Source organism: Aplysia californica, unplaced genomic scaffold (assembly GCF_000002075.1).
Source record: "Aplysia californica isolate F4 #8 unplaced genomic scaffold, AplCal3.0 scaffold00035, whole genome shotgun sequence".
NCBI lineage: Eukaryota > Metazoa > Mollusca > Gastropoda > Aplysiida > Aplysiidae > Aplysia > Aplysia californica.
This window is the reverse complement of record NW_004797305.1, coordinates 1,724,007-1,744,894: the sequence shown is the minus strand read 5'-3', so window position 1 is coordinate 1,744,894 and position 20,888 is coordinate 1,724,007. Positions and strand designations below refer to the sequence as shown.

Below are 20,888 nucleotides of genomic sequence, written 5' to 3'. Positions count from 1 at the left end.
CCCCCCCAGGGGCGCTATTGCATTTAAACAAGGGGAAGTTTGGCTCGGTGACTACTTCACAAACTAATTGTAAAGAATTTTTTGTATCTTTTCAACGTTGTTGGCTGTGAGTATTTTGTTTAGTAATCACTTGGCCAGTCTTTGGGTAGGATTATATTAATGCCGGTACCAATGGCGTGTTTTCTGTTGCCTCTCTATCGGGAAAATTACCAGTTCTGCTTAAAAAGAAAAGCAACTTGCCCTGTCATATTATTGCTAGTCAGAATTTCTCAACTGCGCTGTTGCAATTCAGGTAGTTATTGATGGTCGTTAACCCTATGAGTTTGAGCACAGGCCTGAGTGTCGACTACCTCTACCCTTCTGTGCAAGGAACGCACACCTTAACTACAAATCTAGCTAATGACCAAAGGGAGCTCAGGTGCGTATGTCGTTAAGGCTCAGGGCACCAGGACTCAAAGGGCTAATCAAATAATTCTAGGTGGTGCCCTTAAATTAAATGTAAGTGTTGGATCCTGGCATTAATATTACAGTTCAACCCTTCCCCACCTCTAAACGCCCGAGTTGGAGTCTTCCTGTTTGAATGTGAAGAATGCCCAGTGTTATGGGATGACCAATAGCAGCAACAGTTTCCTTTTTGTTGTTGACATTGCTATTTCAGTGAAATTGTGATAACTGTTTCCATTTGAACTTTTCCTCAATTTTACTTAATACCTTGTGTGGATCCATGTGTTGATGCTTATATGAAGTATTACATCACTGTGATGGTAGATAATGATCCCAACGATATGACACTTGACCCCTATGTATTTGTCAACACATTCATGTTGCATGTCTTTTTGTTTGCTTTTCATTTTTTGTTTGGTTCTGTTAAATTTGTTTTTTTGTTGTTTTTTTCTCAAAAGGCTGTGGCATTTACATTTCCATTTTTATCTTTATTAAAACATTTTTTTCCCAATGCTTTGATTGAGAATAGAATGAAGGTGTGAGACTGCTTAATTTTTAAAACGCTTTATCATGTATTAAAGAACAGCTGTTGATTTGACACATTGTTAAGTCATAAACATCAGACTGGCAAATAAAACTTAGATTTTTGAAAGTGTGAGGTGTTTCATGCTGTTCCCACCATGTCGATGGTTCAGGCCCGACCTGTCCTATTCTGAAAAGATAAATTTCTCAGAAAGGGATGTCATGGCGGTATTTTGTACAACCAACGAGGGTAGATGGTTTGACTACATGAATATATCCAAATATCTTTACTGCTTTTTGATACAAGGATGCTCACAAAAGGATGGCCAATGAATTATTTTCTATAAATCGGATCTCTTTGAGAGTTGAATAAAGAAATCTTTGACTTCGATAGTTTGTGCCTGAGACCATGGATGGTTTATCCTGAAGTGTTCAGCTTCTCAAAAGACTGTTTGCTTTACCCTGACCTTATTCTCCAGCTCCCACAAGCCTATCTTTCCATCATCATCTCCTGTTGCTCGCTCATAGGTTTTGCAACTACTCTGTGTTTCTTGAGTTTTCCATGATGTACTTTTTTCTTCTGTTTTTTTTAATAGTAGTTCCATGCTACTTTTACTTTTCACGCCAAACTAGGCTTAGTCTTTGCAAGTCCCATAGCACCTTTGAATGCGGGCCATTGAAGGGTGCTCTGGTGTGGTCTGCTATTGTTCCACTTTCTCAGTGTTTCTGTTGCTTAATATTTTCCTGGAGAAATTGCAAGTGCGATATGATATAAACTACCCCTCAGTTGAAACATCACCAAGCTCTGTTCTTGTTTGCTTTTGCTTTGATGCCCCTTGAATGAATCACAAGATAAATTATTCAGATGTACAATGCAAAAAATATTTGAACTTTTTAAAATCGCTGTTTCGTAGTCTGTGATAACGGTTGCAAGTGTTGGAAAGACATTTTGTCGAAATTCAAATTCTGAATGTTGGGGGAAAAAACAACAGTAAAAGATACATAATGCAGTTACAATTTTTAAAAGAATGAGTTTTTTTCTCTTGGCGGAAAAAATTTTGGTTTCTTGGCTCAGTTGAACAGCTTGCCAACTTTTTACTTAATTTAAAAATATTTGAAAGCTCACATCACATCCTAATAAAGATAAATGTATCTGTAGGATGATCCTGATGATGTTCATGATGTTGCAAGGAACATGTAGCTCAAAACTGCATTACTTAAATAATTATTAAACATCAAAAAAGCTCTTACATAAGGAAAAGTGAAGTAAGTTGACTACTGATTAGCCTGCTTGGTCAGTACCACCCTCTTGTTTATCATACAACCGTGGTTTTCTTCAGCAAAATGCGCCGTGTTCTAGTTCTGGCTGTACCAATGTCCTGTAATGTATTCCTGGACCTCGTTGTCTTTATGATCAGGATAGAGTATACTCATGATGGGGCTGTTAGTTCTCTGTGGTATTTTTATGTCTTTTTATCACACCCGTTTTGTCTACCTTTTGACTTACAGCGTCTCATTATGGATATAGGCTCCTTGACCATTGGTCATCCAGACTTTCAGCCAAGTGATATGGAATAAAAGCACTTAATGTTATAAAGATGTATTTCGTGATGAATGTATTTTGGCTTCTCAAATTGTTTCTGTGTCAGTTTTTTGTTGCAAGTAAGACGAAAATGGTCCTGCTCTGGAATACCCTGCAAATTCAGACTACTAAAACTATGTAGCTTATGTCCGATTTTCAACCAGTATATCGGTAGGTATATTATCAGTTAATGTTTCTGATGAATTTTGAAAAAAATAATTAACTTCAAGGTAGAAACTTTTCTGAACAATGCAGAAGATATTGGGTGCAATCATTCACTTGTCAATTACTATTTTCACTAGTCTTTCCAAGTGTTTATGAATTAAATGTCTTTTTAGATCTTTGTGATCAAGCGTTAGCAACAAAGTGTTTTCATTCTTTTTGTTTCTAGGGTGTTGTATTGAATTGAGTGGGAGCTTTGGTTTTGGGCCTCAAGGCACAATATTGTTATGGTCACATGCAGACTGTGTGTGTATCTTTGGAAAAAGTAACGACAGATCACATTTTAATGCAGACCATAAAATGTAGGCAAACAGAAATCTTCCTATGACACAAGGAAATATTTTGTGCTTACAAAAGTACTGACTTTGCCCGCAACGGTTATGAGAATAATTTATTGGTTGATAGATGAAAGCTTTGGAGCACTCGATTACAACCCCTTCGCATTCAAGATTGTCACTAAATGCACTCGTTGCTTGTGACTCAAATGATATCATCTATTGGAAATGGAAAAACATTAGACTAGCAACACAGCCATCTTTTTCCGTAACTTGCTGTTCTAATTATTTTTATCCTGTTTTTTTTTTTTCAAAGCACTACACAACCATCACAATGTTAATGTGCCTCTTGAGACCTTTAACAATATTGTATGTGTGTAATAGCACAAGCGTTTGTGTTGGGGTTGTACAAAATGTATTATTCATGTGTGTGTGGGTCTGTGCTCTCGTAACTTTGTCATATATTACACAAGCTGCAACGACCGATTAAACTGTATGTTTTTATGATCATTATTTCGTCAGCAAACTATTTAAATGTACTGAGCCCAGAAAGCAACATTTTACAGAAGAGAGAAAAGACTTTCATTCTTTTAATAATTGTACCTACATTATATTTTTGCTTTTTTCAACATTTAGAGTTCTTGAGCTCATACAACCTATACCACAAATTAAGAAACTGCAATAGTAATTTGAAAATTTTAATTTTAGGCTTAGCACATTTTAACAGCTGGCTGACAATTTGTATTTTACTTGAACTTGACCAATAGGATAGGACAAGTTCTTATTGATGGAAAAAAAAATTACTTTGTACATTTTTGATTTGATTGATTGGTTGAGCCAAGTTATGTCAGCTGTGCCACAAAGTCTTTTGTTTCTCTCATGTACATACTTCTGATTTACTTCCTGTAAATGCCTTTACATCTATTTTAGACTTGCATTTATCCTTTCAGAAAAGATGATGTACAATTCTGATCTTTTTCCTTCTGCTATTGTTTTGTTCATTTATTCCTTCTTTTTTTTTTCAAATTGTTCTATAGAAAAGGTGTATTTTTTTCGAATCATATGCTTAAAAGTATGTTATGTGTATTGCACATCACTCACAGACACACACTGATTACTGCAAATGGAACACTTTACAATACAAACAAGTATTCTCCTGTTCAGTAAGCTCTAGTTATGAGGGTTTGGGTTTAGGTTTTTTTCTCAAGACTTTTTATTTGGTTAAACATGTGGGAGGGTATTGACTAAATTAGGAGTTGATAAGATGTTCCCTTATGGTTGTGCAAATGTGAAATTTTCTGCTTATGGTCACGTAGGTAATTAAACCATGTGGTATACATTGTGTACGGTACTAAGTTACCTGCTTTGTCTAGAAGTAGTCTCAATTGCAGCAGATTTGTTTATTGCGACAATGATTTGCATTTATAGGAATATGTGCATGTACTTTACCGAGGTATGTCTTTCTTAACAGGGGCACCATGATATTGATACATGTACCGTACACTATTTTCCTTATCTTTAAATAGCACTTCAAAAAGTCTTAACAAGTGTAACAGTCAATAAAGGGAAATACGTCATTTATCTACCTGTTCTTTTTTCTTTATTGTTTAAAAAAAAAGATAAATGTGACATAGCTGGTGTGGAGACATGCTTGTGGATTTCTTGAGAGCATACAGTTTGTAGTGTACCCGTTGTCAGGCTCTTTGGGATGAAGCATGCACTGGGCATTATTTTTATGTCCGAGCCGAGAAATTATTTATGGAGCATCTCCGTCTGTCCGATGGGATGTTGTATCCCATCAGCTCAGGTTGGCCCTCAGGATCAAAATAATTAGCCTTCTGAATTATCCAAGTTGTGCTTACATGGGGACGTAAAACACAATCTTACACTTACTGTAGTCTGAATTTTGGGTGCTGGGGATCAAATCTTCACCCAGATGTGTAACGTAGCCAAAGTTTGTTTTCATTTTCAAGCTGTGGATACCATCTCTCTACAACCCATCTCGAAATGAAACTGGATTCCTTAGCTAAAGAAAGGGTCTCGATATGAGCAGCCTGAAAAACGTGACAAATTTTTCGTAGGCCAAAGCCGTCACCAAAATGGGGCTACAAGCAGAGTGAGCAACACCCTCACTAAAACTAGACTGACAACTACTTCCTCCTCACCGTCAAGAGAAGATTGTTCTGTTCAGATTCAGAACAGGGAACAACCAACTGAAACACTTTCACACATAGTTCAGGATGAGTAACTCAGACTAGTGTCAGTGCGGAACTGGCAGTCAAACAGGAAAGCATCTATTACAAGCCTGCCCAATGCTTGAGGCTTTTAAAAGGACAAATATTGGCTAAACCCTGGGCAGATAGACCCAAAGCTCCACAGGAGCGTGACAGACCTGCGGTGAACAACAACCGTCGCACTATAGATTGGGATGTCCACTTAAAGATGAACTAAAAGATTTCCGAACCAATATTTGATTGCCAGTTTAGCAACATGATTCAAGGGCCATTTTCGGTTCTTTCCTGGAATATTAAATGTATCTGTGAAACAAGTGGCTTACCATGGATAAAATGAATTGTCTGTGTCCAAAAGAGCTTTGTACTTTTATTTTAGCTGGGTTTTTTTTTTTAATTAAAGATGTTGCACATGCACTTCAAAAGATAAGTCTTTTGTTTCTTTAAATTTAAATTTAAAACTGAAAACTAGGAAAACCTGTTGCTTGAAAGACGAGGAGGAAAAGTTATCACTGACACTGACAGCAGCTCAATAGTGTATACATACAGCTGGTGGAAATTCTCATAGCCATTGTCTCTAACTGTAATTCAGTACAAAAATCCTCTTCCTGCCTGATCAGGTCCTCTTTCAACATACAGATCCACACACTTTGCTAATTAAGTCAAAGAAAAAAAGTATTTTTTATTTGACACATTTTATTTCAGAGGCTACATACATGTCACTATACATATTTGATTAGCATCATATACAACCAATGGTGTCTGGTTAAGAATGACAGTAATGACCAACAGATCAATGAGAAAAGGACGGTGACCATTCTAAAAAAATTGTGATGTAAGCTTGTTTTGATAAAAAAAAATAAAAAGGAAGGCAAAACGGAGGAAACAGTCTAGTACAAAATTGTGATCAGAAAAAAAAAGGCTTTGATGAGACTGGACTGAATCAAGACTGTATGTTCTTGTTACACTCTAAATCTAAATAAGTAGTGCTAGGCGATAAGCTCACAGTACCAAAATTCTGACTAGAATATTGTTACAAAGCATAATGGTATGTGGTTCACACTTAACCAGTCGGGATTTTTCCAATCGAGTGACAAGCAGGCTAAGATGTGAGATTCGTAGAGTCACACCAACAACAAAAAAATCACATTATTCATTGCCCAGTGAAAAAACTGTTTCCAACTTGACCTTACAGGGAGCTTCCACATTAACATTTCATCATTTACAGTGACAAGGAAATTATTTACTACAGTACCTGGCAAAAGAGAAAAGTTGATTTGAATAAGAAAAATTCAAATCTGTGCTTTATATTTTTGCTTGACTTGATTATGGTTTGTGGCTTAAATCACTGGGAGTCAAGATACAGAGAAAAAACCCCAAAACAACCAAAAAGTAAACAAACATGATAGGAAACTAGTTTCTGAGAACAAAACTTGCCACAAGCAAAAGATTTTTACTTAAAGCAAGTTTTGTAACATTATAATATTAAATCCATCATCTCATATATTATGTTCTCAACTAAACACACAAAGGAAAAGATATATCTTTTTCTTCGTAAGTGCATTGTAAGAAAAAGTACAGAAGATCCTCACCAGTAGAAAAAAGTTATTGTCTTGTAGTTTCTTTTCCAGCAGTTTACAGCTGTTGCATGTATGGCAGGCTTTTCAAGAAATGAGTTATTGCTGGAAAAAGTGGTCCCTCAAGGAAAATGACAAAACCAGAAAACTTCCCTGTGCTATAAAGAGGACAAAATGTGTTCAATATATACATACATACTGCATAATGAATTCACAAACACAACAGAATACAAGAAACAGGTAACAGTGACTAGCCTACCGCATAGATCGCATAGATCGTCTATTTCTTTTGTCTAGGAAAAATATGTTGTAAACACAAAAACAGAGCAATGATCTCAAACACCGAATTTACAAATAGCCAGCTAACTGTCAGGACCAGTGCCAGTACGCTAACTGTCTACTTTGTTTTTCCAACTGCTCAATGACCTGAATACCCATATAATCTGCTACTGCCAAGACCATCCATTCAATGCACTACTCCCAATAGTGACACAACTTCTGTTCCAAGGTTGCAAGAAATCTAGAAATTTAGTCTGTAGTCCATTTCAAAACTTTCAAACAAACTTTGATATATGGCACTAGAACTATGTTGGGTTTTTTTTTGTAAATTGACATTGAAATGGGCTGTAAATTGAAGCTTACAGCTTTCCTCTAAAAATCTAAAATAAACCCACGAGGAAAGAAAGCAGAAACAAAAGCTCTGGCATAAAACATCATTAGATGAGGAAGTAACTGGCAAAAACCCAGAACTTATTCTAGCTAAGAGGAAAGACACTTGTTTTGAAACATCCAATGGTAGGAAACTTGAACCTATGACACATTCATTGCGCATAGAAGACATAACTGATGGGAATTCAAAATTCTCGTGAGATCTTTAACATTTACTAGATCAGCTGACAATACGAAAAAACTGGCCACTGAGCAAAACTAGGGACACCACTCAGCTACACGTGGAGTTATGAAATGACATGAAAACAATGAAACAGGCTACAATAACCAGACATTTAGAGACAGAGAAGGAAAAAACACGCACATGCAACATCAACTCGGACAGACAACACTCAGACCACTTTCTTGCCACCACTTATGCCAATTGACAAATATTGTGCTTCAAATACCAGGTGCTTACACATATGAAACAAGTTGCTTACAAGTTTTATCCTTTGAGCTTGTGCATCGTCTACATATGTGCTCCAGTCACAAACTGCTGGGCATTTTTAAACTTAAAATGCACAACTACAGGAATGTACAAAGATAACCATACACCATACGCAGCACCACAATTAACCTGATTACATACATAAATATAAAATAACAAGGCATTGCACCTTGTTGAAAAAAGTTACATCACTTAAAACATACAAAGCACTCCATTCAAATAAACATTTCGATCACTTACACATTGGCGTCTGATTAATCACAGTTAATTGCTTTTCACATTTTCCGACGATCTAACTCATACAAAGCAAGAACGGCCAGAGAGCTTTACAAGTGTCACACCAGCATGCTGACAGCATGCATCCAACTAGATATTTGTTCTCCATATTCTGAAGGAATGTGACAAACCCTTAATGTCAAAGCCATTAAAGCTGGTATTTCTTAAATTGATCACCTTAGTCTGAACACATGGCGATGATAGTGCATGTACTTCCAACGGAGAAACAACTTTGCTCACAGATACACTAAGTAGAGGTGTAACAACAGATGCCTCGTGGCAAAGAGAGCATAGACCCACCATTACAGTCATGCTGACACAAAAGGCCCTCTACTGCTCTGCCCAGAGGACATCACCATCATCATACTATTCTCTTATTCTTGTCATGTACAGCTTGAAAAGACATAGACTGCCTCAAATTACAGACATAACCCATGACTTTTGTTGTTCAAATCCTTTGTTCTAAACTATACACATCAAGGAATGGAATAACACACTTCCACTAAGAGCTAGGCCAAAGAACCAAGCAGTTTTGTGAACTTACACCAAAATGTCAAATCTAGAAATAGTACTTAACTACTCATGTAAATGCAAACTGCACTTACGATTTTAAAATATATTTATAAAGAACAAAAATGAAAGAATGATGTTGCAGGGAAGAAACAAAAAAAAGTAGACTAAAAAATATTTTATATCAGAACATTGGCTCAACCAAAAACCAAACTAAAGAATCTATAGAGCATGGCGCTTTTTTCAGACTCCAAGCAAATCCAAAGTACCCGAAAATTTTTAGAGGCAGAAAACTTATCACTAGTGACAACATTTTTCAATAGGTTTTGAAATTTCAGCTTAAATAAAACACTAAAAGGCTTCTCACTATCTTCATTATAACTGGGTAACTTCGGCAGATGCCTGTTGACTTGAAGAGGCAGCCTCTGATGACCTTGAGTAGTACTTCTGGAGAGTGGCTTGGGGGATTCTCTTGAGCATCTCCTTGGGGAAAATTCTCAGCAGCTGCCAGCCAATGTCCAGGGACTCGAAGATAGTTCTCTTTTCGTAATGGCCTATGAAGAAAATTCACAATCATGAGAAGAAAATCAAAATCTACAATGACTGTTCTCACACCCCATCGCAAAGTTACTTTTGCTGGGTGGGGGGGGGGGGGGGGAGGAGGGGAGACTGTCTTGGATTACACACACATTTTGAAGTCTGAGATAAAATCGTACAGATTCAGGCAAAACACTGTCAGAAGGTACCATACACAACAACTGCCACAAAAAGCTGACAGATAATTTCAAAACCTGGAAACAAATTTTACTGATATTCTGAAAACTTTGAAACCTTGTCTATTCACACAGAAATATTTCTTTGTCACTAAACTAAGAATAATTTGACCAACAGTTCAGTCACGTAATGCTTTTATCTTCTAAAACAACCCCAATACTTTACAAAATAAGATGATAAAATATACCAAAGACCCATCAAGGACCTTGGAGAGCCTGAGAGACTTACCTTGAGTGATGAAGTTCTTTTCGAATTTGCCCAAAAATTCCAGGTACAACAAATCCTCCGGGGTCAAAGCCTCTTCTCCCACCACAGCTTTCATGGCCTGAACGTCTTTGCCAATAGCGTAGCATGCATACTGAAACGGTCAATCAAAAGTAGTGAACATCTTGACAGTGTATTACACAGACTATCAATATATTACGTGTACACCTTTCAGACTGATAGGATTGACATTTTCAGGACCAAAAATGTTTTACGAGGGCAACATTATTCTGAGAGCTATAGCACACATCTTTATACATGTCTACTGATCATAAATCTGAGAAGTATTGCACACATCTTTATACATGTCTGTTAACTGACCATACATCTGAGAGCTATAGTAGACATCTTTATATATGTCTACTGACCATAAATCTGAGAAGCATTGCACACATCTTTATACATGTCTACTACCTGACCATTAATCTGAGAGCTACTGCACATATATTTATACTCGTCTATTAACTGACCATACATCTGAGAGCTATAGTAGACATCTTTATACATGTCTACTAACTGAACATAAATCAGTAAGAAAGCTAAATTTCAATAGAGAATCTTATCATGAGTACTGCAACTTCTTTGAGAGAATAATGGCTGATGCCAAGTCATCTGAGATGCTTAAGAAGACTGAGACAAAAACAGAACTGAAGAACAGATACATTCTACCATAACCGGGATTGGTAAAAATCATTATAAAACCAAATTAAGTCATTATGCAAATAAAGATCATTAAAGGGAGCTGCAACCCAAAGAATCTTCACTTAGAAGGACCATCATTCAACAAAGCAATATTAGTACTATTGCTCGAGATTTAAAAAAAAATATTTTTTAAAACTCACCAGCTGGTTTGACACATCAGCATGATCAGCCCTGGTCATGCCTTCTCCAATGGCAGATTTCATCAAACGAGACAGTGATGGGAGCACGTTGATTGGTGGGTAAATCTACAATGCATCAAAAAAAATTTTTAATACAAAATTACATTAGACCGGTTATTTCTGAAAATGTGATAATGATTTCAAATAAAGAGAAATAATAGATTCATGTTCCCCCATTTCAGTTTTGATATTACAAAAACACATGTCATCAAATGCTCATCACAGACAATAAAATCTAGGCAATTATGTTTACTGCTTTATGTAGGTACCAGAAACTAAATTTTCAAACTAGCTGTATGCCAAATGTATCTGTTCCATTTGAAAGGCCTATATCCACTGAGCATTTTGGTACCATCCTTTAACCTCTCCGTCAATTTTTAAGAAAATTGTAGTTGTTTAAAATTTGATCAAATTTGTTAAAGTCAGTCACTGGCTGCAACCCCATGTTTGACAGACAATAAAAAAGTAACAAGTGCACTAAACATCTCCACATTAACAGAGTACAATCACTATAACAAATATATGGAGCATAATTTTTTTCAGGACTGTGAGATGTTTACAAATCAGTACTTTATCACCTCAAACACGATATCTGTCGTTATTTCGACAAAAACACCGAGCATTGACCCGGCCGCGTCGCACCGGCCCCCACGGCGAGCGAGTCGGCTCTATACTGTAGTGTACCCCGCGTGCGGGGTCACATGCTTTCTGAGTCTCGCAGAAGGATTGATGTAAAATAATTCCAATTTAATTACTTTATTCTAATAGAAAATGAACTGATCTTTTAATTAATTTTTTTATAAGCCGGTATTTTACATATTTTGTGTAAAAAGTGATCTTTAAACATTTTGACGGTATTTTTAAAAGCTTTCTATAAAGACGCCAAAGGCTAAACTTATATCACGGGAAAGCCCGTTTAAAGTTCTACAGTTCTCCGCCAATGAAAAGACGGTATTTAATCATCCCTCGTTCCGCGAATCATTTGAATGCACGCGTGTCAATTTTTCAACCGGCCGACCTCGCATTCTGACCGCGAGGGGCTTCGCTTTCGTCGGCGATTCTCCAGCTCCTAATAATCGGACATATAAACAACTTACACTATTGTAACGAGGAAAAGCTGAACTTTTACAAGGTGTACGGCATTTGGTGTTTTATAGCGAAAGAACAAAGAAACAGCGATCGGAAATAACCCAATTTTACCGATACCACGCGGTCGGAAGGCCGCGAGTGCCCGCGAAGCCGTGTTTACGCTACCTACTTTATGTAATAAAGTGTGTTCAGTCACTTGAAATGATCAAAAGTAAAGAGTTCACTATTTTGTTGAATCATGTAACATGTAAACGTAGATTGGTACCAACATTCTAAGAAGAGAAAACGTTACACTTTTTTTTTCTTGGGGGTTGGGGGGAGGGAGTTTGCCATTTAAGTACCGTCACTGCTAGTAGAATAAATAGCTCCCAGTATTTTATTTTTACTCACCCTGTGAAAAATCAGGTTCAAAGACAGTTACCAAATTTTCTTGTGACCGCAGAGGTACATGTAACAAATTGAAAACACACTGTATGGCATTACACCACACGACCTACCTGACGATTGTGCAGCTGTCTGTCGACGTACATTTGTCCCTCAGTGATGTAACCAGTCAGATCAGGAATTGGATGGGTAATGTCTGTAAAAAAAAAAAGTACAACTGTTGAAGTGCATTCACAAGCTCACCAAAACCCCCCCCCAAAAAAACAGCCACCCAAATCCCCCCCCCCAGCCAAATCAGTATGACAAAATCTGCAAACAAAAACTACAGACAAATTTAAACTATCCTGCTATCTCTAAACACTCTTCCCTAAAAGGGTGAATTGGTTTGACCTTTGAGAAAGGCTGACTGGTCAGCTTTTTTAGTTTAGTTTTAGTAGAGTTTTAATGGTGCTCACATAAGGTCATATGAGCGCCTAGGGGTGGACGTCAACAGAGAAGTCCTTACAGGGAATCAGGCTTACTCTGCTCACCTCTCTAGCTTCAACAGCACAAAGTCTGCTTCGACTATTAAGGCATCCTGAGCTGGTCACAAAAGTGTGACAAACATAAAAAGAAGTAGAGGAAAAATGACAATAGTAAGGATAAGGAAAGAGAAAGCAGCAGTTCCCTGTTGAAGTTCAGGCACAGTTATGAGCATGACATCGATGAATCAGCCCATTTACCATTCTACTGTGCATAAGAACATGTTAATGTCCCCCCTTTAGGAATGGACTAAAGACACTTCAGTCAGTAGCATCGCCCCGGGGGGTTGGTCAGCTTTTTTATTTCTGTGATGATTTACAAATCATTTCTCACAAAATAATACAAAACCATTGTCACTGAGCATAGGTGACTTGAAAAAATTCAACTTGTAGCCAATGATTAAAGAGCTTATATGGGTTATACGTCAAGTAATACTATAATTGTGAATGTTTTATATCCCACAAACAAAATTTAAATAATTTAGAAGGCAGGCTGCATTCATCCAGCCTGTCAGGGCCAACCCATGAAGAGAGGGATACAATGTCACGGCAGAATGACAACGATACTTTTAAAAAATTCTCCCTGCTTAGGAATCAAACACATCTTTCACATGTGATGGCAAAGTGCCTAACCGCTACACCCCATATGCTGGTGCATAAAGTAGGACACCACCCAACTCATAATTAATTGCTACAAAAGAGAGCAAGGATTTTTAAGGACATGCACTTTTCAAATTCAAAGTAAGAGCATTGCTTGAAACATATCATTACCATCGTTGGGCATAGTGAGGATAGGAATCTGTGTGATAGATCCGTTCCTTCCCTCAACACGACCGGCCCTCTCATAAATGGTGGCCAAATCGGTGTACATGTAACCAGGGAAACCACGACGTCCCGGCACCTCTTCTCTAGCAGCAGACACCTACAATACAAACAATCATTTAATCAAAGGCAAGAAAAGACAGGGGTAGCAAAAAGTTGAAAATGATGACCGAGTACTTTTCTCTATTATCACCACAACATTGATTATCTACTTTCAAATGTACAGATTTTTTGGTGGGGTTTGCTGGTAATATAATTATCTAGATCTTATTTAGCAAAGCCACTCACACAAAAAATAAGAGTCTAAGCGAAAGGCTTGAATTTCCATAACTCATTAAAGTAGAATCTCTGGAAAGATTAATAAAAGCCAAGCTGACAGCAGCACCACTGGACTCCTACAACTAGAATGGTAAACTCAAGGTAAAAAATATTTCTGTAGTATGAGAACAATGCAAAACTACATAACTTGAAATATTCTGCAACATTCCCTCTCTTCAATAGTAAATGTTCCATAAAGTTCTCCTTGAGATATGACCTTTAACCCTACAGACCCCTGCTATAGTTACCCTTCTAAACACTACACACGCCTCGGTGTGTGGCACTGTAAATCTAACAGCCATCCCTATGAATCTTAGGTTCACAGATCATGTTGGCTCAAACAGTGAAGATACGATAAAATACAGTTTCCCCCAAGGCCACAAAGTTAATACAGTGGAACCTGCTCTAACGGCCACCTATATAAGACAGTCTCCTGTACAAACGGTCATTTCTTATTTCCTCCTTTGCATTTTATTTACAATATAATGCCACTGTGTAAGACATCCACCGGTCTAATACGGACACTTTTCTCCTAAACAATGGGTGGCAATCTTAGACAGCTTCAGCTGTACTTCCCTACACTGAGGGACAAAGCATTGTCTAGAACACAGAATGAGAAAACTGAGACAGTGACAAACCTCTCTCAAGGCCTCAGCGTAGGAGCTCATGTCAGTGAGGATGACCAGGATATGCTTCTCACACTGGTAGGCGATGTACTCAGCTGTAGTCAGGGCAATACGTGGGGTGATGATACGCTCAATGCTGGTAAAAGAAACAAATTTAATGCAATTATCATTTCCCTTAACCCTATCCGTAAGCCCTGAGGTCATTTTGTACCCCCGGGATTGTATTCTTCACATTTTAGAATACTTCTAGTACTAAGGTCTCCTTTAAACTATCAGTATTTCTCAAAAAATGGTTTTGGCAGACTGCTACGCAAAGCGTACGGATCGGATTAACGAGTAAATTTCCTCTTTGGAAAGTAGTGGCACAGAGTTTTCCACGTTGTATGGATACGATAGTAAAACACGACGTACGGATAGGGTTAAAGATCCTGTTTTTAGTTTTAGTAAGAGTTTTACAGCACTTGCAGCACAATAAGATCATATAAGTGCCAAAGATTAGAGGTGTTACAAGAGAGTAACAAACACAAAAAAAGGAGAGATAAGGACGATAGATGTTTGATAGAAAAGAAGGAGCACACCACACCAGAGCACCCGCCAACCACCCACAGATCCTGTTTAAAAATTTAAAATAAGCAAAGGAGGCAGAGAATATAGAGAATGGAATGAAGGGGCTGGAAAAAAGTAAACACTAAATAATAACTATATTACTGGTAACTGCAAAAGGAGACAAGTGTGGACAGCTTTTATCATTCAACTGGGGTTGGACACATCCAAAGGGGTTTTTTTCTTCTTCAGGCTAGAACTCAAATAAACCATGAAATCGATTTAACTAACCAAGAAAATATGTCATTTAGTTCATCATACTCTCCACTCTACCTACCTAGCTGGTCTCATGAAAACGAAACCGCACTAATTTGTAAAAATACAAGTACCATACCAAACTATTTGCTCAAAACTCACGTAGGATCGTTGGCCAAGTTCAAGAACAAGCACACATTCTCCATGGAACCATTCTCTTCGAAGTCTTGTTTGAAGAATCGGGCAGCTTCCATGTTCACCTAAAAAAATAAATATATCTACTTTCAGCTTACATCATCATATAATAATCTCTTGCTTCTTTAAAAAATCTGACTCTTAATTAGGATCCACTCTCAGCATAGTATCTGCGTCTTGCAAAGCTTTGACTAACTTTCGTAATTTTCTTTCTATGCAGAGTACAAATTCACTCAACCAGCTATATAAATGACTGATTTGTTCATACATCAAACAAAGCACAAAAAAGTTCTTACACCCATAGCAGCAAATACGATGGCAAAGTTATCTTCATGGGCGTCTAACACACTCTTCCCTGGAAGTTTCACAAGACCAGCCTGTCGACAAATCTGGGCAGCAATCTGCAGACAAAGAAGGCATAATAAATAACATGAGTCAGCAAAACATAACATGGAAAATGCACAGTAACGCAAATAACAAAAATACTCAAGTACTTCTAAATGATGGTATACATTCAGATCCGAGAAGGCTGAAACCCACCATGGCACAGACAAAAATAATGATCTCTCCACAAACATCTCAAGCAAACAAAGAGGAAAAGTACATATGTATATTTTGTCTACCTTTGCCCTGAATGTGAATAAGACTATGACACAACAATAATATATTTCTTGTCTAGGAACACAATAATGACATGACAATGATGTCCACTTACTTCATTGTGAGGAAGACCAGCAGCTGAAAAGATGGGAATCTTTTGTCCTCTGGCAATACTGTTCATCGTGTCGATAGCAGAAATGCCAGTCTCAATCATTTCCTCGGGGTATATACGAGACCATGGGTTGATGGGCTGACCTGAGGGTTTTGAAAGTATGCATTATCTTAAATGTTTTTGGTTTTTTTAAGGAAAGGGGAAAGAAGGATCCCTTTTCTTAAAAAAGCTACAAATCTAACTGAATTATATGTCAACTCTAAAACTGCTTAGCATAGAATATCAATACAGTCTTTAGATCAAGCCATTCAAAACAATAACCATAAATATTAATCAAAATCAACTGCTTCTTTGTTTGTTTGTTTTTAAAATTATCTCATATAGAAAAAAACAACAACCATCCTCCATCTACTTTTCCATTTTCTCATCCCACTGACCATACCTTGAATGTCCAGGTAATCCTCAGCAGTTACAGAGGGTCCGTTGTCAATAGGCTTTCCAGATCCATTGAAAATTCGGCCTGTATATCAATGAAAAGAAAACTAATGAACTACAAACATCTTCATTATATATATGTATCTCAACCTTTACATGATCAAATGAAAATAAAACCAAAGCAGACTTCACTCAAAGTAAGAGGAGAGAGTCAACCAATGCATCTATACAAATCAATAACCAATTAACTCTCCTTTTGCTATTTTACTTCTTAAAACATATACAATCAGAAGGTTTTTTTTTTTATCTCCATCAATAATGTAACACCAAATATTTGTATGTCTAATCTCCTTCTGTCCACTCTTCTGAAATCTAAACTAATTCTTTCTTTTAAAAAATATATACAACCACTTTTGTTCCACTACATTCAAGCCATTAGTCTTAGTTATTCCAAATTTAATACATTACGTGACTCACCAAACATGTCCTCTGAGACAGGCATTCTCAAGATGTCTCCAGTGAACTCACACCTTGTGTGTTTTGCATCAATACCAGAGGTTCCCTCAAACACCTGAAATATAAATCATTTCATTATTTATGAAAATGGTAAACCATTTTAACGTTTAAGTTCATAGACCCCCAATGAAGGCACTGAGTTAAATGGAAAGGCACCCTCGGGAAACGTGTGCCTGAACACCACCCCCCCCCCCCCTCATATTTGAATCCTCTGGCTCAGAGATCTTGCCTAATTTGTCAACCATCCTCCCCACAGAAGCTTACAAACTTTCTCACCAACGCACAGCAAAAATGAAAATACCATCCAAGGCATTTTTCATACAAACATGACATTTCAGTTATGGTACAGTAAAGAACACTTCACTCAAATATCATTACTAAGAACAAAATTTCTCAGGCAAACAAGTCACATTGTATTGACAAAGTCATTCAAGGTCAAATGTAAAAATTTTCAATGTTTAACTGTTACAGTCTGCATTAACTGATTCTCTTCCATCTTTCTGTTTCTTTTATAAAAACCGTTAGCTTCGAAGTAAAAAAAAACTACTTCCATTATCTACAAAAAGTCATTACACTTTATTTTTCTTTACTGCTCCATCATAACCGTCTCAGTTTCAGCTCGTGTTCAGATATCCAATGCTGAATAAAAGTTACACACTCAAAACACAGTTTGTATGATGGTCTTTTAAATAGGTACTTACCTGGACGACAGCTTTTGAACCCATGACTTCCAACACCTGTCCACTCCTCTTGGTTCCATCTGCCAATTCCAAGTTAACGATTTCGGCAAACTTGGGAAACTAATACAAAAAACCAAAAAGTCAAGTGAAAAAAAAGTCAATATATTTGACCAATTTAAAAGCACTAATCAGGTTATAAAAAAGTAAATATACAAGATTTATATTACCGGAATACCGTTTTGGATTTTACTATAACTCACAACAACAACAGCACTGACAGTCAGGAACTTAATAGATTTGTATACAAGACGAGAGGAATCTTGTTTAGTTCAATTAACACTTTGGCTATTCCTGACGACCAGTCATTGGTGTGGCCATTCATTACCACTAGCTGATCCTCACTAGTTTGTGTAAATTGGTCAACTCAAGCTGTTACCAGAATAATCAAAAGCAGAGAATGAACGATAGGTCTATTATCATTTTTAAAATTATAACTCTTGTCCTGCGGGGTTAACCGGAAGAGGGCTCTTATCGATCGATGACCCACTTACGTCGCCTGCGGGCTTGTGCCGCGGGGCGCCGGGGTCAGGCACTGGTCACGCGAGCGTGCCGCGGCAGGTCAGGGAAACACCTCATCTTTTATAGCAAACTGATACGATCAATGAATAAGTGTTACGATCACACGAATAATCCCATTATCCCCTCGTCGGTAGATCAGAGATGCTGAGATTGGAAGTTACACCAAATCGAATAACTTTTCCAGAGTTTTCCAGATTTCACACCTATTATGAATGAACTTGCGAACAGCTGCTTATCAGCTATCGTTCGAAAGGGGAAAAAATGGGATAATTTCCTAATATTTTTTTTATTCAGTTGCTCTCAAATGTCTCCCTCTGGTAGGACAATGGTTCAAAAACCACCAAATATGATTATTTACATCAGGAAACAACGTTTGGTGTAAAAATTAGATCGTTTGAAAAGTGAGGAAAGGTGTTTGCATTGAAAGATGAAAGTCCTTTTTCCTGAATATCCTTTCGAGTCCCTCAAGTGTCTAACTGGGTCAAAATGCTCATATTTCATTGGATGAACGTCTCAACCGACGCTCTGTTATCTCTACCAACGCCTCACGTTGCACAACAATGCAGTAAGTTTCAGATGGACATTCAGGCACAAGCAGATTGACGCACACACATTTTAGCACACAGATGCAGACCCCGCCGTAAACGAAATGACTGATCAGGGACCAGCTGTGGAGCGCCGCGCTGGATTGCGCGTATCGGGCAAACATTTATCAGGGACCAGAATCTTAAGGGTTAAGATTTATTTTCCAATGAACATATGTATTTACATATATATCTTGCACCTTTCAGTCCCTATGAGCACTGTGAATGCAGATTTCTTGAGAACAAAGAATTACTAAGACAAAGCCTTATATTTTCATAAACCTAACCTCGAACCACTGCAGTTTTGCTGCAGAACACACATAGGATGATGGCCACTAAAACCCTTGCAAATCAATTGTTTTCAAGAAAATATCAAACCTTACTAAGACATCCGCCTGAGACCCCACATGTTAAACACAAGTCAAATATTACTGCACCATTGTACCTATAACTTGTATAAAAATATCCATACATCTCACAAACTCAAAAATTTCAGTGGATATAAAAAGTCAAAATTTGTGTCAACAAGCAGAAAGAAATTAACAACAAAAGTGCTTTAGACAATACAGCGGAATCCTGTTATAGCGAGAGGGAGGGGACTGGAGCAAAATGTCCGTTATAGCAGTATTCTCTTTATAAGGGATTCAGTAATAAATCCAAGGGAAAAATTAAGGTCTGCTTTATTTCTCCGAACGTTCGTGAAAATATATTTGAACTTTATTTCTCTGAATGGTTTCCGTTCTCGAGATTTGTTGATAATAAGTGAATGGAGTGGCCCTTATGTGTGTTTGTGAGTGTGAGTGTATGTGTGTAAGGTGTGTAGTGTGTGCATGTGTGTGTGTAAGGTGTGAACGGGGCGTGGGGTGTAGGGATTTTTTTTACATGAAAGATTTTAGTTTTTGCAGGGTGACTAAATGCAAAATAGGTTACTGCCAAGGTCAAGCAGTTTTGTTTTCTCGCAGCACCTTTTGAAGGTATTTTCAAATTGAAGTATGGTCCGGGAACGTTGTCCCAACCACAACTGAAGTATCTGAATATTCAGACATTTAAAAATCTCTAGCTCTAGAAATTGGATTCGATGCAAAAAATGCTTCCTTCCAGTCCTTGCAGAATGAATGAAAGGATACACCCAAATCTCGTAAATAACCAAAAAAACTTGAGATCACAAACCGTTCGGAGAAATAGTCACTTCGAAAAATTAAAGTAGGAGGCCTAATCTACGAGTTTGGTGTTCTAGAACTGTTTATTTCTTTTTGTTATCTCCCCTGATGATGATTTTGTTAAACATGACCTCGACGTTTTACTTAATCAAAAATCGAATCAGGCTTCTTTCTCTAGCTTTAGGTCTAGCGATGTTAACAGCTCGGCGTTGGCAGTTAGAAAGAAAGGGCTTTAGGTTAACTCGCCCCGCTGTGTTACCCACACCTCACCACACTCAGTTGTATGTTCCGTCTGCTTGCACATGTCACACATTCGCTCCATCCATCACAGCACTGTGACCTCTTCATCCCAGCACCGGAGAAGCGAGAGGTATGGTAGGTCTGGATAATATCTAAACTAGGCTGGCCTATCACGAGATGCATTTTGCATGTCTGCGCATGCCACACCCTTCCCACTCATTCGCTCCTCTGCTTTCATTGTTGGCAGACGTGGGTTCTCCCATTCCTTGCTATCACTAGATCACCAAAACGTTTCTCAACTGGAGAGGCCTATGCGCTGTGCACAGCAGCAGCAATATTCCGCTATAACCGACTCGAACATTTGTATGATTGCACTATAGCAGTATTTTATTTACAAAGATGAAGAAGGAAAAAAACAGGGTTTTAGAATGGAAGTGGCTATTCTCATCCGGGGTGAGAATAGAAAAACGATCTACCTCTCACCCCAGGTGAGACTTGCCAGCGTAGGCTAT

General features: G+C 37.7%; 1 protein-coding gene across 1 annotated transcript in view; it reads right to left on the bottom strand.

Moving 5' to 3' along the window:
* Positions 1 to 5,954: 5,954 nt before the first annotated feature.
* Positions 5,955 to 20,888, bottom strand: part of LOC101850535 (V-type proton ATPase subunit B) — a 16,686-nt gene continuing 1,752 nt past the window's right edge. The window contains exons 3-14 of the mRNA XM_005091743.3: positions 17,835 to 17,933; positions 17,095 to 17,188; positions 16,625 to 16,702; positions 16,186 to 16,325; positions 15,767 to 15,871; positions 15,438 to 15,535; positions 14,490 to 14,613; positions 13,483 to 13,633; positions 12,304 to 12,386; positions 10,679 to 10,783; positions 9,801 to 9,930; positions 5,955 to 9,352 (exon numbers count right to left, since the gene is read on the bottom strand). Coding sequence (XP_005091800.1) covers positions 9,174 to 9,352; positions 9,801 to 9,930; positions 10,679 to 10,783; positions 12,304 to 12,386; positions 13,483 to 13,633; positions 14,490 to 14,613; positions 15,438 to 15,535; positions 15,767 to 15,871; positions 16,186 to 16,325; positions 16,625 to 16,702; positions 17,095 to 17,188; positions 17,835 to 17,933 — 1,386 coding nt within the window. The 3' untranslated portion in view covers positions 5,955 to 9,173. The remainder of the gene's footprint in view (positions 9,353 to 9,800; positions 9,931 to 10,678; positions 10,784 to 12,303; positions 12,387 to 13,482; positions 13,634 to 14,489; positions 14,614 to 15,437; positions 15,536 to 15,766; positions 15,872 to 16,185; positions 16,326 to 16,624; positions 16,703 to 17,094; positions 17,189 to 17,834; positions 17,934 to 20,888) is intronic.